This window comes from Aquarana catesbeiana, linkage group LG01 (assembly GCF_042186555.1).
Source record: "Aquarana catesbeiana isolate 2022-GZ linkage group LG01, ASM4218655v1, whole genome shotgun sequence".
Classification (NCBI taxonomy): domain Eukaryota; kingdom Metazoa; phylum Chordata; class Amphibia; order Anura; family Ranidae; genus Aquarana; species Aquarana catesbeiana.
In genome coordinates this window covers 200952404-200980056 of record NC_133324.1, presented here as the reverse complement: position 1 = coordinate 200980056, position 27653 = coordinate 200952404, and the positions used below count along the sequence as shown (strand labels likewise).

The window sequence follows — 27653 nt, the reverse complement described above, 5'->3', positions numbered from 1 at the left end:
TTAGGAAGGTTAAAAGTTCGCCTCTGTTCCAGCTTGGCTGATGTTGTGTGTGCTTCCGTGCTGACCGGTGGGTGTCGCTGTTACCACTGGCCAGTGTTGGAAAGGCAACGTGTCGAAGTGTATAGATGCTCCTCTGTCTCGGAGACAAGCTCGGTGGAGGTGGTCCTCCGAGTTGCATTCTGGGAAGAGGGTATTTATGGGACAGACGCCATGTTCTAGGGTTCGTTTTTACACCCACCTGCTGGCCCTCCTGGCCGGCAGGTATGCGTTAAGGAGCTAACCTCGTGGTCCTCCGATCGGGAGGCCCGCGATACAGCGGCGCAGGGGTGGGCCCAGAGGCTTGTCTGGGGCCTACCACCGCGGCTGAGGAATGGTCCAGAGCTGTCGGTCCTGTGTGACGAAGCTGGGCGGCCGAGATCCCAGGGGAGGACCCATCTTGGAGAGATCACGCAGCGTGCTGGTCTATAGAGGGGCCTGGTGACTCAGTCGAAGGACGTATCCAAAAGAAGTAACTATACAGCATAGTGTTTCCGGTTCGGCTTAAAGGTTCAGGCACTGTGACTGACTTTCACTGCAGAGAAAGTCTGATACATCCTGTGGCAGAGGATCGTATGGATTTACCCCCCAAACGAGTCTGTGGCAGAGACTTTTGATTCGTGCTGCATACTTTCTGCTAGACCGGTGAGAGAGGCCTATCCAGACGAGCAAGGAGTGTGTCCCACAAGGGTAGCGCATTCCACCTAACTATCTGAATTCTATCAGGACATTTGTCGCTAAGATTCTATAAGAAGATATTTGAGTTTCTCCTGAAAGTTTCCTTTTCTGCCTCTTTCCTGCTACTTCCTAAAGTTTGTTTGTTCAATAAAGCATTGAAAATGTACTCAAGTGTTGGTGCGTGTGTGTCGTCCAGAAGTAAACTCAACGGAACCCCTAGACCCGATGCCGGTGAAACCAAGGGAAGCAAGGTGAAGGTAACAGACCCGCTTAAACCAGCAGCTCCACCGTAAGTTAGTGCTACACTTGGATATCTTTTTATATCCCTTTCCTTTTTTATACAGTTCAACTACCTTTTCCTGCAGATCCTTTGACAATTCTTTTGCTTTCCCCATGACTCAGAATCCAGAAATGTCAGTGAAGCACTGGATGAAAGATGCAAGGGTCTGTCAGGTATCCAGAAACTCATTGACCTTTTATACACACACTAATTAGAAGCAAACAGATCACAGATGAGGATGGTTACCTTTAATAGCCATTCAAACCCCTTTGTGTCAACATGTGTGCATGTTATCAGGCCAAAATCACCAGGGTATGTAAACTTTTGTTCAGGGTCATTTGGGTAGTTTCTGTTGCGATTATGATTTAAAAAGAGTTAACAGTTGATTGATAATAAATGGCTTTAGCCAAACACTAACTATGAGTGAAAGAAATGTTTTTGTGTCATCAATTCATATTCTCTGAAAAATGGCCAAGAAATCATAAATTCTGCCAGGGTATGTAAACTTATGAGCACAAGTGTATAGGATCTTTTATCCAGAACCATATTTATCATGAAAACACTTTTGTCCGAAACTATGCTATCCAGAAATTACATGGGATTTAGGCACAGTGCTTTCATCTTGCCAGGTCAAGTGACTGGTCCTCTAGACAGGCCACCACCCCTCCCCACTGATAATCCCCATTACTTTGCTCATGTGCAGCAGTACTTTCAGGTATTGGAGAGTGCGTGTCCCCCAAGGCTCCAGTCACACATGATCATGGGGGGAAATCGCCGGGACTTAGCCCCATGATTTTAAATGGCTGCAAAATGTGGGACGCGTTTGCGATGCCATTACTTCTTATGGCACCCCAATCACGCCACGATTTCTCTACGATTGTCACACAAAAAAATCACGTAAAAAAAAAATCGCGGGACGCATGTCGCCCAAAAGAACTGCTTTTGGGCGCCACGCGTCCCACAATTTTGTTTGTACAGCAAAATCACAACGCGATTGGGGTGCCATTTGATGTAATGACATTGCAAATGCGTCCTGCGTTTTGCAGCCATTTAAAATCGCGGGGCGGAATCACTGCAATTCTACGCTCGATCATGTGTGAATGGAGCCTCACTCTCAGATTGCAGTGTTTGGGCTTGAACTGACAACTGCCAGGCCATTAAAGTGCAACTAGAGGGTAAAATTTTTTTTGTAAGTTTTGAAGAGTGAAGAGAGATTAGAACGCCTGTCAGGTTTTTCACTGTATGTGCCCTAATTACGGAGAGTCACTCTCTCCATTTGTCTTGTTTACCATTATCATTAATGGTGAAAGCAAAAGAAAATCCCTAATTTGGGGTTGACATCAGAACGCTAATAGAAGGGAAATCTTCCAATGGGAACACTAGTTCTGGTGACACCAGGATTCCCTCACTTTAGTTACACTTTAAATGTGCAAGCTCTGACACTGACTGGGACCATACGCAGGAATAAAAACAAGGTTACTGATGTACAGTGAAAGTATCAGACGGTAGGTGGTGAAGAAGGTGGCCCGTCAATAGAACCTGGCACTTTTCTTCAGGACACTGTACAGAGCACCGTAGTACAATTAGGAGTACAATATTGAAACAAAATTTAGGGAAACATGAAATGCATGGTACAGGATAACGGATTCCATGATCGTATACATGCACACATATTACATACTTCAAACACAGGTTTTGCAGAATTCAGGAGCCTGACAAACACAAAGCAAACTACAACATCTATGAACTAGGCAACTTGAACATCCATTTTCATCAATGGAAATGAAACTATGGCATCCCCCAACACCTATTAGACATAGCGGCAGCCTGATTTCTGAGAACGTTCTATATAATATATACAGACTATTGAGTTTATTTAATAAAAAAGCACAAATGGGTAAAACAATGTGCAAAATACAGTAACAACCACCAGATATAACTTTATGAAAGAAATTCTGATGAGCTGCTATAGTTTTTTACATTTTGGTATATTAAATAAGCCTGTATATATTAGAGTAAAAACACAACTAATTCAAAAATTGTGTTATGGTAATGCAAGAGAATTCTTATTTTCAGGGCATTAACATAAAGAAAGCATAAAAATAAAAATCTAGTACACACAATACCACACAAATATAGCACATGGTTATTCCATGTGTACACCAAAATAAACTTGCCAGCAAACAGTTTTCCGGCTGGATCAGCATTAAAAAATTGACATGAACCATAAGAAATCGAAAAGTTAGTTTTAACAAAGGTTCTTTCATATAAAATACCAAATTTTTAAAGCAGATGAAAAAAATATGTATGTGTATACACACACATTTTGTATATACATTTATATACATACATACACACACAAACAGCAGATCTTTGACCAGATCTATAATACTCTTATATAGTGCCTACTCCACTTTTTGAGATCTTGTAGAATACACCTTCCCGTTATAATGGGTGCCCCCAGCTACAATCTACTAACTGCTCCAGGGCTGCTGGCAGTGTAGCTACTGATGGTGCAGACTAAAATCCTGTTGCCTTTTGCTCCTAAAGTCTACTCTGTCATCAGAGTTTTCTTTAGCTCTGTTGGGTGTGGCAGCTTGGCGCACCAAGATCACCAGGATGCCTTGGATCCTGCAAAGGACCCAAAGAAAAATCTGTATCAAATGAAAGACTTATATCAACCGGAACTGATCCAACAGGGTCATCAGCACGCTCAGTGCTAAAGCCTAGTACACACTATTAGTTTTTTTTGTTCAACCTAACGAGTTGAGCGAAAAAAACAAGCGCTCGGGAGGAGCCGCTATACTAACTATGCAATGTTAGTACAGTGACCTCCCTGCTAAGCTATTGTGTTCTGACAGGAGGACTTGGCTAGGAGTGCTGATCGGCAGACCTTTTTCGGTAATGCCTCTTCGACAGAAGCTGGACAGGCTGCTGTACACAAGGGCCAAATTTCGCCCAGCTTCTATTGAACTGGCCGATGTCACCCAATATTTGGCCCATGTGTACGGCCCTTAAGGCTTATGGATTCCTGATCCTGGAAATGAACTTGTCCACACTGGTGTTGAAATGGGATGGCATAGGGAGACTGCCAAACTGAATATAGAGGAATCTGATAGGATTAGTCCAGGGTTGTGCGTCATGCGCTTGGTACAGACTGTTGAGACAGACTTAGAGTACAATAGAAGGTGTTAATAATGATTACATTCCCATATCATTACTTTTTTCCCCTTTTTCTGTCTGTCTCTCTCCTTTTCTCCTTTCTCTAATCCTTCGCAGCACCGAGAAATCCTCTCTCGAGGTAAACTATGACGACTTACTGTTATACTATTGTTGGTGACTGATTACATGATGTGAACTTCAAGACTAATAATCGAACCCTTCTCATTATTATGTTAACTTGCTACACATATCAGATTCTCTAAAGTGTCGTTAGTGTTTTTTGTTTCTTTATATTGATATCCCTTTTTTTTTGTTAGTTCCTTTTTGAGTTTTGGAACTTGCATAATAATGTTACTGTCATGATAATTTTTGCGTTTTAAACAATAAAAATTTATTGAACGTAAATTTAACCTGTGTAGAATAAACAAAAAATGGCCACACTCCCATACAACGCAATGTGATTTATTTCCAAAATATAAAAAACAGCCTTGGAATGGTACAAACAGGGGGAAGCAGGTAACACGTTTCACATGACTAGCATGCTTTGTGACTATTCCAGTGATTTTTTTATATTTTATAAATAAGCCACATTGCATTGTATGGGAGTGTGGTCATCCTTTGTTTACTCTACATATGCATCTGCTGCGGTGACAGGACGTGCACCCCATTCACCATACTTCACTTGAACAGACTAGCCTATCTATCTGGAGCAGCCGAATTCGTTACACTTCATCTGTAAATTTAACCTGTTGCCTTTCTCGATTTGTACAAAGCATGTTTGGTATCGGCATCCCTGCCCAAAGCAATGTTTGGTTGATGACTACATTGAAATGCGTGTTATTATTACAAATGCATCAAAACTTTCCTGGCAGTTTATTAAAAGTGGCAATAAACCCAAAACGTAATATATTGCAGCTTACCAATCCTTAGATGTGGTGGCTGCATTCATTTTTTTTTTATTTAGGTTTTTTTCTCCTCTGTTTTCACCTAGTGATCTGGCCAGTGCACTGGTCATTAAAAACAACTGCTCCTGACGTTTGATTCTGGCAGCACAAAAAAGTCAAGTGCTTTGGTGTTTATTCCTTTCATTGGCCAGAATGCTGACATCACTCAAGGAGCATGCACAGTCAATGATGCTGATGAAGAGGCAGATATGCCTGGAAACGCGTTCATTGACTGTGCATGCTCCTTGAGTGACATTGGCACCAGGCGGAGGAGGCTGTTCCTTGTCAGTGCAGCCATTTTCCAATTGGACGGATGAGTTCCGGCTTCTATACAGCAACACTCAGCGCCCACAACCATCTCTTTGTCTGTCACCTGTTGGCTTTCCTCAATTTCGGACACTGAACCCCAGTGCTGTGAATCTTGTCATTTCCGCCTGCCTCCTACTTGCTCTTGTGAGTGCAACTTACTATGTTTTAATAAAGTGTTTGCTTTTCAACTACTACACTATGGTGGCCCTTGCGCCTGTTTCTCTCTCCCCTTGTGTGCATCCTGATTTTCAGGCTGCAGCACCCACCTGTCAGTGTAGTATTTGTATAGTGTTGGCTATCCACTCAACAGATTCCATTTGTGTATTAATTATATACTGATTTGTGGTATTACATCTCCTTTTTGAGATTAAGAGGCATACTGCTACCATTTGGCTTTACCATTTTGTTTTCATCTAACCATTCAGAGGCTGCTTTGTGGAGCGCTGTGGTCCCAGTGGATTTCTACTGGGTTATTTTTTGTGTCATATACCACGAGGCCTAACATGCCTTCTGTATTAGAGTGCCCCCACTCTGGGGAAGAAGCAAAGGGGGCACAGCAGCATTGTCTGTCTGCAGTTCAGGGGGGCGGGTAGTGTTAAAGGTATTGGTAGATTTAAATACAATAATAAACTGAAGCCAAACGCCCCTGCAGAGGTTTGCACCGCGTACTAGCAGATTATTGCAGACTTACCTGCACATGGAGCCCTCCAGCACAGCACTGTAATGGTTCCCTGGCACTTTTATCCTCACCTGCTCTGGCTGTATAAATGGCTGGGGCTGCGATGACATCACTCCGGCGCATGCAGGAACCCCGGCCCGGAGCTCTGAAGGTATGGCACGGGTATGATGTCTCTTCAGAGCATGTGAATATCTCCTAAACTGTGCAAGTTTAGAAGATATTCAATGTACCTACAGTTAGGCCTTATTATAATTAAAAAGAAGAGTTCACACTTTAATAAGCAGTCACAGCAGTTTTTTTGTCCTTTTGGAATAAAGGTTTTACATAAATAAAAGATGCCTTCATTATAAGCACCCATGCTAGTGTTATTAGCCTGTCTCATTTCTATAAAATGATACATTCTGCTGGATAGCTTGTTCTTTTGAAACACAACAGACTTACTGGTTGGATCACCGCATGAAAATAGAAGAAAGACAGCCTAAAAAGAAAACTAATACAGCCATCACATCAAATCAGAAAGCTGCAATATAATAAATGTAGGCAACAGATAACCGCTTACTTACCAATAAACCATCAAAAGCCACTGCTTTTTTTTTTGGACTTAAATACATCAGCAAACTGAATGGCATAGGGCACACACAAAGGCAATTTACTGTGGAATATTAGGAACCCAGCATTCCAGGACATATAGGTTACCTAATCCAGTCTGGTTGAAAACTGCAGAGGGAGGTTTATACCAAATACCTTAGAGCGTATTTATCAATACTAACTAGAGGTTAGCAGCAACCCCTTATTATCTTTTCTCAAGAGATATTGCATCAGCCTTTCTTTGTTTCAGATTCAGTGCATCTAAATCAAAGACCATAAACAATGAGTCATTTAAATAATGCTCAGTCTACAGAGCTTAGTTACCTTGATGAGAAAGCTGAATTCGGTATGCTGGTGGAAGGGATGTAGCGAGAAAGGTATGAAGTCGAACAGCTAGGAAGAACTTCAGTCCACATTCATCAAGGGTCTCACCACCTATTAAAAAAATCCAGCTTGAAATGTGTAAAACATTATAACCGACATAAAACAATTATCAGGTATTATTAAACCAATAAAAAGGGTAAAATAGGATTGTTGACTTGCCAAAAAAGTCTGTTTGCTGGAGTACAGAAGCACAGTACAAGACAGTGTTCTTTAGATTATTAAAACTGGGTAATTTATAACTACCTTCAGGTGATTGGACACTGGCAAAAAAAAAAAAAAAGCTACAGGGACATTCCTCTATATACCCTCTCCCACTCCAAGGTAGCCTAAGTTTTGAAGCAAGCAACAGGGAGAGAACATAAGAACCAGAGGAAGGGTCCTGTGTCCTGTTTGTCCTGTGCTGGTCTCCAGGAAACACATTTTTACCGGTAAGTCAAAAATCTTATTTTCCTGATCACACACTACAGGACACAGGCTTATTTACTGCATATCATTACAGCTGGTATGTCTAAAAGTTGGCCAACTGAAAAGTGGGCAACACAGCAAAGGTCAGAAACTTTCTCAGGAGAAACTTGTAGCACCTTATGCCTGAAACTTGCATTAGAGGAAGCTTGAACATCACACATGGTAGAACTTAAACATGTTAACAAAAAGCTCAGGTGGCAGCCTCAGAAATTTGAGAAACAGATGCTGAAATGCCCATGAAGTACTAACAGATCTGGTACAATTTTCTATAAAGGGGAAGTGAGGAATCCCTATCCCTAAGACCCCTTTCACACTGGGGCGGTTTGCAGGCGGTATTGCGCTAAAAATACCACCTGCAAACCGCCCCTAAACAGCCTCCGCTGTTTGTTCAGTGTGAAAGCCCGAGGGCTTTCACACTGAAGCGGTGCGCAGGCATGGCGGTGAAAAAAGTCCTGCAAACCGCTTTTTTGGAGCGGTGAAGGAGCGGTGTATTCACCGCTCCTGCCCATTGAAATCAATGGGACAGCGCGGCTATACCGCGGCTATAGCCGCGCTGTACGAGGGATTTTAACCCTTTTTCGGCCGCCAGCGGGGGTTAAAACCGCCCCGCTAGCGGCCGAATACCGCTGCAAGAACGACGGTACAGCAGCGCTAAAAATAGTGCTGTTGTACCGCCGACGCCCCCACCGCCCCAGTGTGAAAGGGGCCTAAGACTGTTAATGATAACTTGTCTGGTTGACTCCGCAGAAGTAAAGTGAGAGGCAGAGAACCTTTACAGGAAGCACCAAGAGGAAATCAGTTTCCTAAAGGAGGCGGCCTTTGGAGTATACATAAGGAATTAACAAGAGCGCTTTTAACCTACTTTCTTGACAAGTGGTCTGTGGCATCTGGTAAGAGTAGAGGGAGCTGGGGTCACATTGTTTTGAGTTACAAGCATGGCACAAGCAATTGATGAGAGTGCTGAATCTAACTTTATAGAGTTAGAGAATTTAAAGCTTTTGAAGAGCACTATGTGATGTAAACGTTTCTTTTTGGCACTTTGCACTTATATGAGCTGCGGCTCCCGGTGGGGAATGCGCCTGGATGGCTCGTACCGCCCGACACCACACCTCCATCTCTTTTTTGAATCCGAGTAAGTTAGAATGCACTGGGGTTTTGTTGGGGGGCTTTTTCAGTTTCACCCCCGCGTACCCATGCATTCACTTCACCAACCATTAATCAAGTTAATGCCAATATTTCTACTTTTAGAAACATCAAGTGCTGGCTCCTGACGAGTGGCCCTTCAGCCACGAAACGCGTACAGCTGCCTTACGCCTTGCCACCCTATATCCACACAGCTTTACCAGCTCAACCATATACCCCACTTTAAGATCCAAGAGGCTCGAGTCTCTGCAGGCATTAATATATTTTATCATCTTACCCTTATGATATATTTGGTGTACTTTGGAAAGTTGTTGCTTGCCATTCCTTTTGATATACAATATTGCTTGTTAATTCTTGTGATATTCAAGTCATGATTGAGATGTATTATATTACTATATTATCCATGCATTACTACCCTGTATATGTATATTTATTATTGTACCCTGTCTTTTATCTGATGGCAACCAATAAACTCCCTTTTATGTTTCACCATATGATGCTTTTGCTACCACATGCTTCATTTAAAGTCCCGCCCCCTTGCTTTCTCTCCCCTTTTGTATATGACAACATGATCAATTTGAGGACACTATTGATGTACTAAACATTATCTGTGTGACACTGGTTTGTTTCAAAGTGCATATGATCAGCTGTATAGGCACTGAAGTTAGGAACCCATTTTCCATGAAAGTATGCAGGTTTTATGTGAAACTTATTATTCATTATTTTAAATGCATATGATCACTCATAGGAACTGGTGCATATTTGAGTTAAAGCCTTATGTTTTTCTAGGCGTGGATTATTAGTAGTTCACTCTACACTTCTGCAGATATTGTTTATTTAATTTATAGTAGCGCTGTTTTTCCTCTTTCACGTATTTATTGAAGCCTAAGTGTAAGTGATTGGGGTAAAGTGTGCCCAGGGGTTGAATGTTATACAATCTGCAATTTTCCATGCTCCCTATATAACCCCTCCCACTGGTGGGAGTACCTCAGTTTTGTAGCAAAGCAATACACGTGTATACCAAGAAGGGAGGGGCCTCTGTGTCCCGTGATGTACTTCAATGAAAAGGATTTTATAGGTAAGCTGTTATAAAAATCCTATTTTCTTATCGTACATCACGGGACACAGAGCCATAGTAGTTACTATGTGGGATGTCCCATAGCAATGCCAATTGAAGGGAGAGAGACACAACAAAGTAGGGCACTAAGAGACTAGAGGACTCATACTGCAACCTAAGGCGATGTCCTCATGCCTTTTACATCTACCTGATAGAATCTGGTAAATGTATGGACTGACCAAGTTGCGGCCTTGCAGATTTAAGCCATGGAGGCTTGGTGATGCACTGCCCAAGAAGCACTAACAGCCCTGGTGAGGTGCGCTTTAATATGAAAAGGAGGAACTTTCCTCTTAAAATCATAAGTTTGAACAATCACTTGAAGAATCCATTTGGGAGTAGTAGATTTCTATCCTGCCTGTCCTCTTTTAGGACCATCTGGAAACACAAACAAAACATTTGTTTACGAATCTGAGCGGTCACTTTCAATAGACCTTGACCGCTCTCACCACATCAAGAAAACGTAGTGGCCCTTCTTCCACAGAAACCAAGTTCTGGAAAATAATGAAGGCAGAACAATATCCTGGTTTAAATCCGATACTACCTTGGATAAGAATTCAGGATGAGGCCACAATACAGCCTCATCCTTATGAACAACCAATACGGCTCCTTACAAGAAAGAGCAGCCAACACTGATACTCTTCTTGCAGAAGATATGACAACCAAGAAAAATATTTTTCCCCCCATCAAGAGGACCAAGGGAATATCTCGTACTGGTGCCAAAAAAAGGCTGCTTCTATAAGCCGACAGGACTAAAATTAAGTGCCAAGGGTTCAGGGGTGACCAAACTGGAGGATTAATCCGAGATACCCCCTGAATAAAGTTACAAACCTGAGAGAGAGAAGCAAGTGGTTGATGAAAAGAAAGACCAATAAGGCCGACATCTGGCCATCGATAGTACTCAAGGCCAGCTTCAATTCTAATCCTATCTGTAGTAATTAAAGGATCCTACCTATGACATATTTCCTGGGGTGCCAACCCCTGGATTTACACCAGGAGACATATGCCTTCCAGATTCTTGACTCTGGAAGGCTGGCTTCCTAGCATTTACCAAAGTAGAACTATTGAGGCTAACCGCCCAAGATCTTTCAGAATGTGGGTCTCAATAGCCAAACTGATAAATTTAGCGTTTGTAAGGTAGGATGGCATACCAGACCTCGCGAGAGAAGGTCTGGCCATAGTGGTAGGGTCCAAGGGTCCCCCACCGCCATCTTTACGATCTCGGCAAACCAAGATCTCCTGGGCCACAGGAATCACCTCCTTCCCTTCTTACTTGATCTTGCGAAGAAGGCGCGGAAGCAGCAGAACAGGAGGGAACGCACAGATCAGAAAAAATTGATCCCACAGAAAAAAATCAAGGCATCTGTTTCGTATGCCATTGGATCCCTTGTCCTTGACACAAAGTTTCACATCCGGAACTCCCCATCTTCTGGTATATCAACAGAAACATGTCGGGGTGAAAGGACCATTCTCCCAGGAACAATTGTTGGTGACTCAAGTAGTCCGCTTGTCAAGTCCTATTCCTGGAATGAAAATTGTTAATAGGCAAGGAATGTTTTCTGCCAAGATAGAATATGATTCACCTCTTCCTGGGCCGCACGACTTCTCGTGCTCCCTTGGTGAATGATAAAAGCCACAGCTGTGGCACTGTCGGATTGGAACCTGATAGGACAATTCCGTAGATTGAGCGCCCAGGCCTCGAGGACCAGGCGTAATGCCCAAATCTCTAGAATATTGATGGACAAGGTCATCACTGATTTGGACCATTTCCTTAGGACAGATGCTTCTTTCAGTACTGCTCCTCAACCCAGAAGGCTGGCATCTGTTGTTACCACCTTCCAGGTAACTGGTAGAAAGGATTCCTCTTTTTGAAGATTCTTGGACGTCAACCACCAATTGGGGCCCTGACACAAATTGGGGGATAAACGCATTAGGAAGCCCACAACTTGGGCCTTCTTGTTCCCCGTTGACAGGATACTGAATTGCAGCAGTCTTAAATGAAACCGCGCATAAGGAACGGCCTCCAAAGAAGCCATCTTTCCCAAGAAATTTATGCAAAGCCGAACAGAAGGATTCTTCTTTGACTTGAGTAACTTAATCAGTTCCCTTATGGAACTGATTCTTTCCTGGGTAAAAAAAAAAAACATCCTCTTTTGAGCTGTATTAATGATCAGCCCCAATTACTGCAATCTCCTTGATGGATTTAAGGAGGATTTCTCTAGGTTGAGAATCCAACCTAGGTTATCCAGGTAGCTAACTGCGGTGACCAAAGTTTGGATTCAGCGGGCTACCGAATTGATCTATGAAGAGAAGATCTAAACAGGCTAGTATTGTTATACCTTGAGCGATTACCTTGGCTAAAGGAGGAGCCAGGACCTTTGTAAACACTCGAGGTGGAGTATCTAGACTGAAAGGCAAAGCTACAAACTGAAAATTAAGATTTTCTACCTCGAAGCATAGAAATTTCTGGTGAGCGGGGAAAAAACGGCACATGGAAAAAAGCATCCTTGACATCGATTGACGCCAGAAGTTCTCCCCCTTGTAGGACGGAGACTACTGATCGGACTGACTCCATGCGAAAAGAATGGATATTCAAACCCGGTTTAGATCTTTGAGATCTAAAATAGGACTGACATCCCCGTACGGTTTTGGAACCGTAAAAAAAGGTTTGAAAAACCCTAATCCTTGCTCTACCAAGGGGACCACCGATATCACTCTTTGAGACAAAAGATGATCCAAAGCTAGAAAGAGAGACTTCTTTTCACTGGATCTCTGGGAACGTTCTGATCTGAGAAAACGAGGAGACGGGAACTCTGACATTGTTCCTGTCAGACCCTTGAAAACTGTAGAAGCCTCCCCCCCACTCAAGTGAGCGGGGGCACCCTTTCATAAGACTTGAGTATTTTGTTTTGTGGGTTACCTCTCCCAGGTCCTCTTTTGACCCTGGGACTGACCTTGAGGTTTACCTCTTGAATCCCGACGGTGGAGGCCGCCGTGACTGCCTGGAGGCAGATGCCCCTGGGCACTGGAGAAGAAGAACATTTAACAGAAAAATACTTAATCTTTTAACCGGAAAAAAGGGAACTTTTCCCATTAGAAATTCTTTGGATATACTTATCCAGATTGTCTCCAAATAACCGTTCACCATAAAAAGGGAAACTGGCCAAGAGCTTTTTGTATGGCACTTCGGCTGACCATCTTTCAACCATAGGATTCTATGCACATGTACCTGCCTTAGCATGAGCAGCGAGGCCTGGAGAATAGAATCTTTCATAGCGTCAACTGTAAAACAGAACGCTTCTGATATGCCAGCCAAACCCTGGGCCTGCTGATCAGGAATAACTTTGAGTACCTCTATAAACTGGTCCTTTAAGGGACTGAGATACTCTAAACGCCAGTGCAGGTTTGAATGACTGAACCTGCGAGCGAAATACAGTTTTTTTTTTTTTTTAAAAGGAACTCCAACATCTTATCTGTTGGACCCTTTAGCACATGAGCATTGTCTACTGGACAAGTCAGGTTTTTGTTTACAGAGGATATAGCAGCGTTAATTGGTCGAACTCCCTATAAAACCCTTCCTCCATAGAATAAAGTATTGAAAGGAAAAAAAACTGGTTTATCTGGGTATCACTCAGAATACATAAGCTTTCTTAGCCGTGATAGGATAGAAAAAGCATGAACAGATTGGGGGTGCTTTTAGTGAACCCAAAGCAGAAGTGGGCTCATCGACTGACTGCATTACTGACAGTAAAAATGTGGAGCGAACCAATTCAGTGAGCGACTGTAAACAACCTTTCCTGCGAGCTTGATACTTCATGTCAGGTTCTTCAGAAGAGGAGACATCAGCCTTTTCCTGGTCCTAGAGAGAAATTCGCCATCTCTCGCTCCTTGTTCCTCAGTATGAGGCTCCTGAGCAATTGACGGTGACCTGTTACGCTTAGTCCCACTCTGGGATGCGATTAAAGCATCAAACTTTTACTTTAAGCTTAAAATGGTTGAAGAAAAAACTTCCTTAGCAATATACACAGGGCCTGCAGTGTTTAAGAGCTGTTGCAATACTTGCCCCTCCTGACGGCTCACCGTGACCAGCCATATTACTCTCAGGGGAGGATGCCATCTTACTGGGATGGATCTAGGCTTCTGTGTGACTAAATAAGTCTTTCTTAGAGCCCTTTATTGAGGTGTTTTTACCCCCTTCTGCCATAGACCGATGCACAAAGCAGAGGTACTACCAGAAGGAATGCATCCACTGCTTGAGCTATAGTCCGGCACAGTTGCTGCTATTAATGGCCAGCCTGATGCAGCAGTAAAAATGTGTCAAAGGAAATGGCCGTGTCACCAAACCTGTTAACGTCACCTTTTTGCTCTTGTGTCCCTCCACAGCCTGCAGTGCTTTTAAAAGTTTGCCTCATGGTGTTTGGGCGTCGGAGAACACCGACGCCGCTAAGCCCCGCCCCCCGCATTGCCTACGGCTCTTCCCCCTACTTTAAAAGTAAAGCCGCACAAGCGTTGGACTACAGGTCCTCTCGGACCTTCAGGAGAAAACAGCATGGCGCAGAAGAGACACTGAATGGATCCGGTCAGCATGGCTAGCCCCAGCAAGGATTGCTCCAGTGGAGCTCAGCACAGCACATCTTTACTCATGACCAACACCTTAGACACTGATGAAAAAACGGAGGTACTCCCACCAGTGGGAGGGGTTATACAGGGAGTGCACATTTTAATTTAGGGAGTGCCGGTGTCCATCACCTGAAGGTGGCCTATAACCCACATAGTAACTACTATGGCTCTGTGTCCCGTGATGTACGATAAGAAAAGTTACTTGGTATATTACTGGGTGGCTATTCTGGTCTCAGTTCGATGGTGGTTCATGAGATTCATGGGCCTCCGTTCGGCAATGCTTTTTGCAACCCGGACATTGGTCTACGTATCAGCCATATCGGGTAATCCTTCCTTATCACATTTTAGATTGGCACATGATCCCAAGCTTTGGGCCCAGTTTGGAATTAGCCGCTTGCCATCCAGCGCATGAGGATATACGTCAGCACAATGGCACGGCTGCGCAAATGGGCGTACCTGTACATCCCCTTTAAATCGTGGTCTAGTGGGCACGCACACTAGATGTCCGCCGGTGGATCGTGCTTGTGACACGGAGAGGCAGAACGGGGAGATGCAAGCAAGGCATTTCCCTGTTCTGCCTAGCAACATGATGTGATGGGAGATGAAGAAACAAGCTGGAGAGAATGAAGTGGGGAGGAGGTAGAGTTTAAAACTCCAGGTTGTAGCACCTGGAAACTCTGGCCCAGTTGTCTGAGATGTTCTGGAACCAGAAGGCAGAAACTTTTTCAAAACAGTTGCACTAGAAGAACTGGTCTTTATTCAGATAACAATGTAACAAAACATGACCACCCACATTCACATCACAGTGAAAAGGCCTTGGTTCCAGTGTTGGCCGCTTTGGAAGGCCATTTTTCTTGAGAAAGTATGTTCCGGTCTTAGCCTTACCATTGGAAGACTGACAGGAATAAAAGGAACCCTTTCTAACCAAGAGTAGTAGACCTACTAGCAAAGACACACACCTTTTTCTTTTGCAGAGAATACTCTTACCCCCTGTGATTTCCTTGATATACTTTTGCCTTCAAGGAGTTTGCCTTCAAGCGTAGCCGCTTGAGATGTTTTAGGCAAAGGAACTCCGCTGACCAGCCATAAGATCCTGCACATGTGTACAGACAGACGACTCATCCCAGAAATTTGGCAAAACGTATCCATCAAGCCAGCCATTCAGCAATGCAAGCATGAAAGCAGAAGTTCCAGCTGATTATGAACAAAAGGATCAATAAGAATGGTGCTGGGATTTTGGGTCATAAGCTTAGTCCAGACAGCAATGGTTTGACAGAATGCCAAAGGCTGCATGGCCCATCAGGGCCAAAAAATTTCCTGAAGAAGGGACTCTAATCTTTTATCCAATGGATCTTTTAACAGGAGATCATCCATGGGGGCTGGGAGGGTCTTATGTAGGAAGAGGCTAAATCTACCATAGGAATTGCCCAATTCTGAAGAAAACTTCAGTGTAGCAACAGTTTTCTTGAGTTTTGGAGAGATTTCTGTAGCAGGCATAATATCTTGACCAGATGCCTCAGAAGGCGAGGATTCTTCCTCAGCAGATGCCTTCTTACTCTGGTACCATGTCTGACAAGGGGAAAGAACAACAACTTTCTAAGAGTAAGCAATAGAATATCCCAAATGCTCTCAAAAGGTTTCTGGAGAACCGAAAGAACCAAGTTGAAGTCCCACTGTGGCAATAGGAAACCCATTTGGGGGGCAACATGACAAACCCCTAGGATAAAGAAGAAAATCAAGGAATGGGTGGCAAGAGACGCTGCAAAAGACAGTAAGAGCAGAAATTTGGCCCTTAATCGCAGTTAAGGCAAGTTTGGGTCAACAACCCATTGAAGAAAGGTCAACATCTGAGCCACAGAGAAACAATGAAGGTAGACACCCAAAGCCTTGCAACAAATGATATAAGATTTCCAGGTGTGATGGAATATCTTCTGAGAGGTAAACTTGCGTACCTTCAGCATTGTGGGGATCACTCTACCTGACAACCCTCTACCCTTCAAAACCTGGCTTTCAATAGCCAATGCCATCAATGCCAGAGATGATGAAGCAGAGTGGTAAAGCGGACCCTGGGGGCCAGGAGGTCCTCCCGAAAAGGTAAAAGCTAGGGGGCACCCTCGACCAGCCGTACCTAGGAACCCTTCAGCTTTTATCATGCGCAGCGGACAAGGGAACAACTTAAGAAGATTCTGTATCTTTGGATTATGATCAGGAGCCTAAGGAGAAGATCCGAGCAGTGCTCCAGAGACAACCTGAGCGCTCGCAGCTCAAGGACATGGCTTCCGTCATGACTACTGTCCAGCGGAGGGGGAGAAAGGACTTCTCTGCCCCTGGGGAAGGAGAGCTCAGCCACCAGAGGAGGGAGGCCTTTGTTGCACGGTCCAGAAGAGTCAGGTTGTCCACGGACACGGGGGATCTGTCCAATTTAGATAGAATTTCCCTCTGCAGAACCTTTGTATGAAATTGTGCATATAGAATAGCCTCAAAAGGTGGACACCATGAGACCCAGCACCTGCATGCAAGCCTGCAGGGATGACCACTTGCAGCATAGGATCAGTCCGAAAGCAGTTCAAAGCTTGTCTTGGCCTGCATGGAATTGAGCATCCGTCCCAGATACTCCAGGTCATGGACAGGGAACATTTGGGATTCACGATCCATCTGAAAGTCTTGCAGACTGTATCGTTATCTTGACACTGTCTATCAAGGCCCAGCGAGTCTACACTTGCAGGAGTAAGTCATCCAGATAACCAGTCACAGCAATTCCCCGTTGTCTCAGTAATGCAAGGAGTGGGATCAAAACTTTGTCAAACACCCAGGGAGCAAGGGCCAGAAATTGATAAAGTGCATTACCAAATGCAAGAAACGCTGATGCCTCTCGCAGATAGAAAAGTGCAGGTACACATCCTTAATGTCTATAGAAGCCAGGAAATCTCCCTGATGAAGGGAGGCAATCACTTAACAAATGAATTCCACCCTGGTTATCGCTCGCCTTGACTACTGCAACTCCCTCCTCATTGGCTTACCTTTAAATAGACTATCCCCCCTTCAGTCCATCATGAATAGTGCTGCCAGACTCATCCACCTTACAAACCGCACAGTGTCTGGTACGCCTCTATGCCAATCCCTCCATTGGCTGCCACTTGCCCAGCGAATTAAATTCAAAATACTAACAATAAGTTACAAAGCCATCCACAACTCTGCCCCCAGCTACATCACTAGCCTAGTCTCAAATACCAACCTAAATCGCTCTCTTTGTTCCTCCCAAGACCTCCTGCTCTCTAGCTCCCTCGTCACCTCCTCCCAAGTCCGCCCCCAGGGATTTCTCCCGAGCCTCGTCCAGCCTCTGGAATTCGCTGCCCCAATCTGTCAGACTGTCTCCAAATGTATCCACTTTTAGACAATCCCTGAAAACTTTCCTCTTCAGAGAAGCCTATCCTGCCTCCATCTAATAACTGCACTATTTTCTCCATTAGCTCATCCCCCACAGCTATTACCCTTTTGTATAACTTGACCCTCCCTCCTAGATTGAAAGCTCTAACAAGCAGAGCTCTCCGATTCCCCCTTGTATCGAATTGTATTGTAATTGTACTGTCTGCCCTAATGTTGTAAAGCGCTGTCGGCGCTATATAAATCCTGTATAATAATAATCTTGAACTTTTGTACTAGCACAAAAGATTTCAAAGACTTAAGGCCCAGGATCAGGCAAACGCCATCCTTCGAGACTGAACAGATTAGAGTAAACCCCCAGAACTATTCCAGCTCAAGCACCAGGACAATCAGTTCCTGAAGCAGGACCTGTGCCGCTCCATACAGGGCTGAAGGCGGATGACCAAAATTGTAGGGAAAAAAAAAAAGAAATTCTATTTTGTAACAGGCCACAATCAGATCCCGGTCACATTTCTTGGAAATAAGGGAGGTCAACGGTCCCAAGAACCAGCGAAGGGTTGGGGGAGGGGGGCAAACCTTCATGCTGATGAGGACTTATCTGTGAGCTTACGGGACCAGAAACGTCTGCGGGGGGCCATGAAAGGTTTGGAGCTTTTGCCAGAGGAGCCTGGAGAAGGAAATGAGTCAAAAAGAAAGGCCTGGACTTTCAAAGTGGTGCCCTGCTCTTCTTGTTCAAGGGAGCGCCAACGAGTCTGAGTCATCCACCCTGGAAAGGCAAGTGTACCAGGGCCCTTTTAGAGGTCTGGACGGCAGACCAACATTTGAGCCAAAGCACTTGCCGAAGAGCACTACTGCTAAGACGGAGAAGCCTGGAAAGGAGCAGAGCAGCATTGCAGATGTGTGAAAAAATGCACTTCAAGCCCTGGATCAACTGGTCTGCCAGTTCCACATAAGTCTGAGGCACCTGTCTGGAGGTCAAACCTTGCAGCAGAACCTAGGCCCATTCTGTTTGCATTTGGGACACCAAGGCCATGGCCAACGCAGGACAAAATGGTGCCCCCATTTATTTAAGGAGGACTAAAGGTCCATAGAGAAATCTTCAAAGAGGATCAACCGGTCAATTATAAACAGCTTCCTTATGGTAAATTAGATAAAAGTAAAACATGAAAAATTGCAAAAGCCTTCCGACATAACAAAAAGTTAAAATGACAATGCTGTCGAAAGCAAACAAGAAAGCAGCTGCAGACACCCACACAGTGTACGTTCAGCTATAGTTGGAATTAGCTATCTTCCTTTGTTATGCTATCCCAAGTGAAAGGCAGTTGTTTACTATGACTTATCTATAGTATCAACAGACACTATATGTACTTTAAGGCCTCATGCACACGAGACGCTGTTAAACACGCGTTCAGAGGCAGTTGGACACTTTTTTCAACTGCCCCTGAACCCATTCAATGTTATCCTATGTGTCCATGTACACAGTCTCGGTTTTTGACGTTTTAAGGCAGTTGCGTTTAAACTCGTTTTTCCAGAAGCAAAAAAATGGGTTCAGATGCAAAAGTTTTCCACGTTTCGGACGCCAAACGCGGAGTTCCTAGCACCAAGTAGCCCTGAGATATGGGGCCCCAAAGTCAGGTCGGAAAATGTCATTCTCTGCTGCAGCAGTGCTTGACATTTTGTGACCCGACTTTGGGGCCCTGTACACTATAACATATCCAAATTTGGGGTTCCTAGCACCAAGTGGCCTTGAGATATGGGGCCCCAAAGTCGGGTCACAAAATGTCATTCTCTGCTGCAAAAAAAAGTGCTTGGCATTTTGCGATCCAACTTTGGGGCCCCATATCTCTGGGCCACTTGGTGCTAGGAACCCCAAATTAGGTGTGCTAACACAGTTGGACTAACCCCATAACATATCTAAATTGGGGCCCCAAAATCGAGTCACAAAATTTCATTCTCTGCTGCAGTAAAACGTGGCTAAACACGGCATGCAACACAGCAAAACGGGCGTTTCTAAACGCCGCTTTCAGCTTTTAAAAACGTGTTCAGCAGTGTTTGCACCGGCGTCTCGTGTGCATGAGGCCTAAAGCGTCCCCTTCAGTTATTGTTTCTCTTGCATAATTGGCTATTCCCTCCTAAAAAGAGGTCTTCCAATTACTCCCATTTTTCTTAAAAATATTTGGATGGATTTTAGACTCACAGCTCCTTGTCTCCCCTACATTGATCCCCTTCTAGAGAGAAGTTTGTTGTTTTCGTGTTAAAAAATATGCTGTTTAATGGTGCACTCAAGGTTCCCCTTTACATATATGTTGTAATCAATGCTGGATGGATGAGTGCACGCTAAGGACCCCTACTGTTGAAAACCTAATGGTGCAACTACTAATTATCCTATTTAAAGGCATCTCAGCTGAACCCCTCTTTGCGCTAAAGAAGCTTGTGTTTACAAGCAAAACATGTCAGCGCGTCGTCATTACCCTTGTGACGTCCATTGCTAGACCAGACCCTGCAGACCCCCACACCCACGTCATCTACCCGTGGACCGATACTGCACACATGGAGCAGCATGCACAAAGAGTGCTTTGGTGGACTACCTCTTTGTGGATTTTGTCCATGAGGCACTAAGAGCCTTCAACGTGGCTGGAGAGTGGAGAGTGGTGAGATTGCATTCACTGACTGTGTATACTGTCCATAGGACACCAAGTCACCCACATATAGCCGGCTTCCTAACAATATGCCACACGCACACCGCTCTATGTGCACCCTTCCACCCACTTACAGCTCAGTGTTACACAGCCAGGTTAGCTGTTGGGCTACCATTCAGTACATTGGTGAGCAGACTCCATTAAGCCCTTATTTGTTAAACTAAGCGACAGGGAGGGAGGTTCTAGATGTAGAGATAGTCAGCAATGAACATATTCCAGAGGGTAGTATTGGGGACATTAGTGGTAGGTTGACTAAAGCACATAAACCCAAGGCAAGTATAGTAACAAGTCCTAGTTGCAATCTTCAAACACCCAATAAGAGGACAGTATGTGACCGGTCTAGACTACGTGGCATGTTCACCAATGCCAAGAGCCTGGCGGACAAGATGGGTGAACTAGAGATACTGTTGAACAAGGAGGATTTAGTTTTTGTGGGAATTTCAGAGACCTGGTTCAACAGCTCTCATGATTGGCTGGCAACCATTCAAGGGTATTCCCTTTATCGCAGGGATAGAGGGGGTAAAAAAGGGGGAGGGGTATGCCTATATATCAAGAATAATGTACAAGTGAATGTGAGTGATGACATCAATAAGGGGGATAGGGAGGAGGTGGAAGCCTTATGGGTAGAGCTCCAAAGGGATGAAGCTAAGGGGAAAATAATAATGGGAAGTATGCTATAGGCCCCTAACCTGAGGGAGGAGGGGGTGACTGACCTCCTATCACAATGTGGATTAGCAGCAAGGATGGGAAGTGTTATCATAATGGGGGATTTTAATTATTACTGAGCGGAGGGAACCATGCATTCGTCGAAGGCTCGCCAGTTCCTAAATGTCTTGCAGGACAATTTCACAGGTCAGATGGAAGACACACCAGTTAGAAACAAGGCGTTACTAGATCTACTGATTGCCAACAATGACCAGATCACAGATGTGGTAATAGGGGGTCAATTTAGGAAACAGCGATCACAGGTCAATTGGCTTCAGTATAACTCACACAAATAAGAAACCTAAGGGGAACATGAAGACACTGAATTTCAAAAGAGCCAACTTCCCTAAACTATGAAACTTGCTAGAAGATATAAAATGGGATAAAATCTTAGAAACAAAGAACACGGAGGAGAGATGGGTTTGCTTTAAGAGCATATTAAATAAGGGCATTAGCCAGTGCGTCCCATTGGGAAATAAATTTAAAAAAGCAAACAAAAAAGTCCTGGATGGCTTAACTCCAATGTAAAAATGCATATAAAAGCAAAGGAGAAGGCCTTCAAAAAATACAAGGCTGAGGGATCATCATCATCAGCATGCAGACTTTACAAAGAATGCAACAAGATATGTAAGGGTGCAATTAGAGTGGCTAAGATAGAACACGAAAGACACATAGCGGAGGAGAGCAAAAAATATCCCAGGAAATTCTTTAAGTATATAAACCGTAAAAAAGGGAGGACAGACCATATTGGTAAATGAGGAAGGACATCTGGTTACAAGGGATGGGGAGATGGCAAAGGTATTGAATTTATTCTTCTCAGTCTTCACAAGGGAATTGGGGGGCTTCAGTAAAAAAACCACAGTGTTTGACCTCATGACACATCACAGGAAGCACCCTCATGGCTAACAGAGGACAGAATTAGAAACAGACCTGGGAAACTTAACATTAATAAATCACCGGGACCAGATGGCTTGCACCCGAGGGTATTTAGGGAACTCAGTCAAATAATTGCTAGACCATTGTTCCTAATTTTTACTTACAGTCTACTGACTGGAATGGTACCAGCTGATTGGAGAAAAACCAATGTAGCACCAATATTTTACTACATGGCAAATGAGGTTTAATGTAGAAAAATGTAAAGTGATGCATTTGGGTGGCAAAAACATGAATGCAATCTACTCACTTGGGGGTGAACCTCTGGGGGAATCTAGGATGGAAAAGGACCTGGGTGTCCTAGTAGATGATAGGCTCAGCAATGGCATGCAATGCCAAGCTGCTGCTAACAAAGCAAACAGAATATTGGCATGCATTAAAAAGGAGATTAACTCCAGGGATAAAGCGATAATTCTCCCACTCTACAAGACTTTGGTCCGGCCTCAACTGGAGTATGCTGTTCAGTTCTGGGCACCAGTCCTCAGGAAGGATGTACTGGAAATAGAGCCAGTACAAAGAAGGGCAACTAAGCTAATAAAGGGTCTGGAGGATATTCGTTATGAAGAAAGGTTCACACTGAACTTATTCTCTCTGCAGAAGAGACGCTTGAGAGGGGATATGATTTAAACTTACAAATACCATACTGGCGACCCCAAAATAGGGATAAAACTTTTTTGCGGAAGGGTAAGTGGCCACTCATTAAAATTAGAAGAAAAGAGGTTTAACCTTAAACTGCGTAGAGGGTTCTTTACTGTAAGAGCAGCAAGGATGTGGAATTCCCTTCCACAGGTGGTGGTCTCAGCGTGGAGCATCGATAGTTTCATAAAACTATTAAATAAGCACCTGAACGACAGCAACATGCAGGGATATATAATATGTAATACTGACATATAATCTCACACATAAGCTGGAATTGATGGACTTGTGTCTTTTTTCAACCTCATATACTATGTAACTATAGATCACCCAGCCTGGTTGTTGATAGAAGATCTTCACAGGAAAAAACAGAAAATAGGTCCCAGGAGGGAACCAGGGCCTTAATCCTGAACACTAGGCAGAATAACCTAGCTTACCTATAGCAGAGAGTAGATTTTATACCAGAGAGGACTGCTCATAGGAAGTGCCGAGTTCTTTTCTGCCTAGTGTCCTACTCCTGTGGGTGGTGCTATAAAACTCTCATGGTCAGGAATCATTAGAGCTGTGCTTGGCAATGAACGCAAGAGAAAATGCATGTTAAAAGGATAAGTTAACCTTTTAGTAAAATAAAAATAAATTCAGTTTTTTGCAGGTAAAAAAAAAAAAAGTGCATTTACTATTTTTTCTTCTTTCTTTTTTTTGGAGCCTGGAAAGTATTGCACCAGCGATCAGCAGATCGCAGGTGCAATGCAGGAGTCTTGCAGACTGCCAGTGTAAACTGTCTGCCCATATATCACAGGGGCAGGCAGTTTCACATTAACAGGAAGAATTAACGAACTACCATAGAGCTTAACAGAACCAGAGTAGTTTGTTGAGAACTATAAGTCGACAGCCGCACAGGATGTCTGCACGGCCACACTCTTTTCAAAAAGGGACAGCTGGTACAGGGAACTTCTCTCCGTACTGCTGTCAAACAGAGGCAGTGGATTCCTGAGCGGCTGCAAGAGCGGGAATGTTACATGTTTCACCCTAACAACGGGTGAAACATGTAACATGAACTCCAAGGTGAACTTATCCTTTAACCATTTTACCTTCTAAATTACACACCTCTACCACACTGCACAGCCAACACTTAACTATTTCCTGGCTCTGCTTTATAGCTTCCTGGAACACCTCTGCTTACACCAGAAAAAAAGTGATGCTGTCCAATCAGTAGATTAAAGATTAAATGGCGATAATGTTGGCTGAGAATTTAAACCAAGAGAAAGGGTTGCTACAAGGCTTGTTAAAGAGAATTAAATATTTCACGGCAAGAAAGACACAGAACATATGAATTTTAATTGTAGTAATTAAACGGAATACGTTTTTACTAGAATAATAACATATACGTTGTTTTAGAAAAGAAAAGCAAAGCTAAATATAAATAATTACAAAATAAAATTATATACTATAAAAAAAAGCTTATTTACCTTGGCTGCGATCTCTGCTTTCGCCAATATCTGTACTAGTTGTGGCGATTGTATCAGCCAAAGCCATCAAAGACATCTGTTCTATGCGGGTCATGCCAGGTAAGCTAGAATGAAGCAAATGCTTAGATAGCACTTTTGAATGTTCAGGACCAAAATAAGTGGGGCTGTACTGTGACAAGTCTATAATTTGTGGTTTTGTGTTTTCTTCTTCAGACTCTAAGGTTGTTAGCTCTTCGGAGCTAATTGTTGGAACTTGGAAAAGCTCATCATAGTTTTCGGCATTTTTACTGTTGTCCCTTTGTTTGTTGGAATTATTTTGATTGCTGGATTTTTCCACTGTGGAAATGAAAGATGTATCCTCATCTGCAGCAAGAAGTGCATACAATGGTAGAGGAGGCACAGAATCAATTTCTGTGTAGTCAGCGCTTTCTGGTTTGCTGAAAGTTTTGGGGTCTCGAGAAGTACTTCCACTGGCACTGATTGAAAGTGAACGGAGCCTGCGTTCATGGTTGGGTTCATTATCATTAATTGCAACGACCTCTCCTGCAATACATTTTACAAGATGAGATAATATAGCCTTTGCTCTGCGTACTTTTCCAAGATCCATCAATTCCAGCAGCTGCAATGGATGATACTGCGGCAAAGTTGGAAATAAAGCATGAGCAGCTTCAAAAAGTCCATAGTCCTCCATCTCCACAGGAAGATCGAATGCTGTTTTCTTCCCCATAAGCTTTTGAGCTAAGCTAGTCATTGACCTTGTCATAGTTTTCTTTGGTGGATTCAGACCAGATGGAACTGAATGGCTTTGCTTAACCAAGTTTGTGATGGATGGGGTGCTTCCATTGTAGGACTCTGTGCTTGCAGAGTCTTGTTTAGAAAAAGGCTGCCATTGGGAGTAGACATGCATTTCACAGCCCATTCCAACAACGAGAATCCCATCCCGAACCCAAGACAAAGACACTGGTAAAGGAAGAGAGCCTTCCACAGAAGACACAAGATCCACACACCGAAGCAATACAAACCTTGGCTGAGCTGTGGTTTTGGCAGTATCCCAGAGCTGCAAGGCAAAACTCTCTTTGCATGAGGATTCTTGGGCTTTTCTAGCAACCTGCCCATACATGAGAAGCTTTGTACCAATCCCTATTGTCAGCATATGAGAGCCATCCTCCCTGGACATCCAGTCCAAATGGACCAAATGTTTTGTACTAGGTTGAAGTTGTTTGTTGGAAGATAAGAACAAATCCTGTTTATTGTAAGCTACAAGATTATGATCAACACTAATGCCAGGCTCCAGCATTGTGCTTAGTTCATCTAAGTGAATGGTTTGTTCCAGAATCCAACAGGAGCCACCAGTAGATTCACATTCAAAGATGCTAACATGCATCAAAAATTCTTGAGAAGCGTTGCTATGTTTACTTGGTGCTTGTTTGAATGCTACAGCCAGACAGTTCGTATGGGCACAGCTGACTTCTATGGGCCTACCTGGAACACTCACAGCTCCATTTTGCAGACCATCCTCAATCAATAAAGGCCATTCCTCCCAAATATATGCTACACAATTCTCTATGTCAGTGGGAGAAAGCAATAGCTCTGATTCCACTCGGCACCTCCAAAACCTGACTTTACCATCAGAGCAAGAAGTTGCTAGTAGATAGGGTGCATTACTCACTGGGTAAAGGGAAGAACTACTCAGGTGACCTAAGAAAGAAATAAAGACCAATTAAGATAAGACAAACTACTGTGGTTAGTGTCTAAGTATATCTTACACACTGAACACATAATTCTATTATCTTTCACCAGCAGCCAACCAAATTTTTTAAACTACCGACTGAACAGTCTCAGAGAGCAGTTTTCAGACACTCATTTGAAGACATTGCAAAAAAGACAACTTACCTGATGGACTAGCCTCTGCAACAGCTTTGGCTGAAATAGTCATTTTGCAGTAGTCTTGTCACATTCATTACTATGCTAAGAACATGTATTTTTTTAAATTTTTTATTTAAGTTGTATTAAAATTATGAAAAATATATATTGCAGGTAAATCATGGCCAGAAATTAATTTTTTTTGGCTGAAACTATAAATTTTCTTTTTACAGGCTGTTTTCCCCTCTGTTTTTACCTGGTGATCTGGCCAGTAACACAGGGCTCAAAAACTCCAGGCGCCAGGTTACCTAGACCATTCACTGCCGGGGTTGCTGGCCGCAGCGCTCTGCCTCTCTCATGCAGCTCAGAGCCTGGACTGACAGTCCCCCCTCCGCACAGACGGGAGAGGAGGGGGGGGGGAGAGAGAGAGAGAGAGAGAGAGAGAGAGAGAGAGAGAGGGAGAGAGGGGGAGAGAGAGGGGGAGAGAGAGGGGGAGAGAGAGGGGGAGAGAGAGGGGAGAGAGAGGGGGAGAGAGAGGGGGAGAGGGGGGAGAGAGGGGAGAGAGGGGGAGAGAGAGAGAGGGGAAGAGAGAGAGGGGGGAAGAGAGAGAGAGGGGGAGAGAGAGAGAGAGGGGAAGAGAGAGAGAGGGGAAGAGAGAGAGAGAGAGAGGGGAAGAGAGAGAGGGGAAGAGAGAGAGAGAGAGGGGAAGAGAGAGAGAGAGGGGGAGAGAGAGAGAGAGAGAGAGAGGGGAAGAGAGAGAGAGAGAGGGGAAGAGAGAGAGAGAGAGGGGAAGAGAGAGAGAGAGAGGGGAAGAGAGAGAGAGAGAGGGAAGAGAGAGAGAGAGAGGGGAAGAGAGAGAGAGAGAGGGGAAGAGAGAGAGAGAGAGGGGAAGAGAGAGAGAGAGGGGAAGAGAGAGAGAGAGAGGGGAAGAGAGAGAGAGAGAGGGGAAGAGAGAGAGAGAGAGGGGAAGAGAGAGAGAGAGAGAGAGAGAGGGGAAGAGAGAGAGAGAGAGAGAGAGGGGAAGAGAGAGAGAGAGAGAGAGAGAGGGGAAGAGAGAGAGAGAGAGAGAGAGGGGAAGAGAGAGAGAGAGAGAGAGGGGAAGAGAGAGAGAGAGAGAGAGAGGGGAAGAGAGAGAGAGAGAGAGAGAGGGGAAGAGAGAGAGAGAGAGAGAGGGGAAGAGAGAGAGAGAGAGAGAGAGAGAGAGAGAGAGAGAGAGAGAGAGAGAGAGAGAGAGAGAGAGAGAGGGGGTCAGCTTCTCCTCCTCCTGCCCTCTACTCCTTTGTCGTGACCCCAGGTGAACAGACGGACCTAGCTACATATATTCGGGGGGGGGGGGGGGGGGGGGGGGGGGAGTAAGGTACTGATTCTCACAATCTATCTCTCCTTGCAAACCTCATGCCACTCATGTAGCTTTCCGATTTTGTTCCTCCTACCCCACTGTTATCTGCAATAAGGACTCTCTAGCAGGCCTCGGTGTCCTTGGATGCTAGGGGGGACTGTGCTTATCTACTCTGCTTCACTTAGGGGTGCTTACCTAAATGGTTAATGGTTTACAGCTTAAC

The 27653-nt window shown here is 44.1% G+C and overlaps 1 protein-coding gene across 2 annotated transcripts in view; it reads right to left on the bottom strand.

Annotated features, from left to right (window-relative positions):
* The window catches only part of DMXL1 (Dmx like 1), a 268508-nt gene that overhangs the window by 124030 nt on the left and 116825 nt on the right, over positions 1–27653 (bottom strand). For both annotated transcript variants that reach the window (XM_073624666.1, XM_073624667.1), the window contains exons 18-19: positions 24229–25926; positions 7001–7111 (exon numbers count right to left, since the gene is read on the bottom strand). In XM_073624666.1, coding sequence (XP_073480767.1) covers positions 7001–7111; positions 24229–25926 — 1809 coding nt within the window. The remainder of the gene's footprint in view (positions 1–7000; positions 7112–24228; positions 25927–27653) is intronic.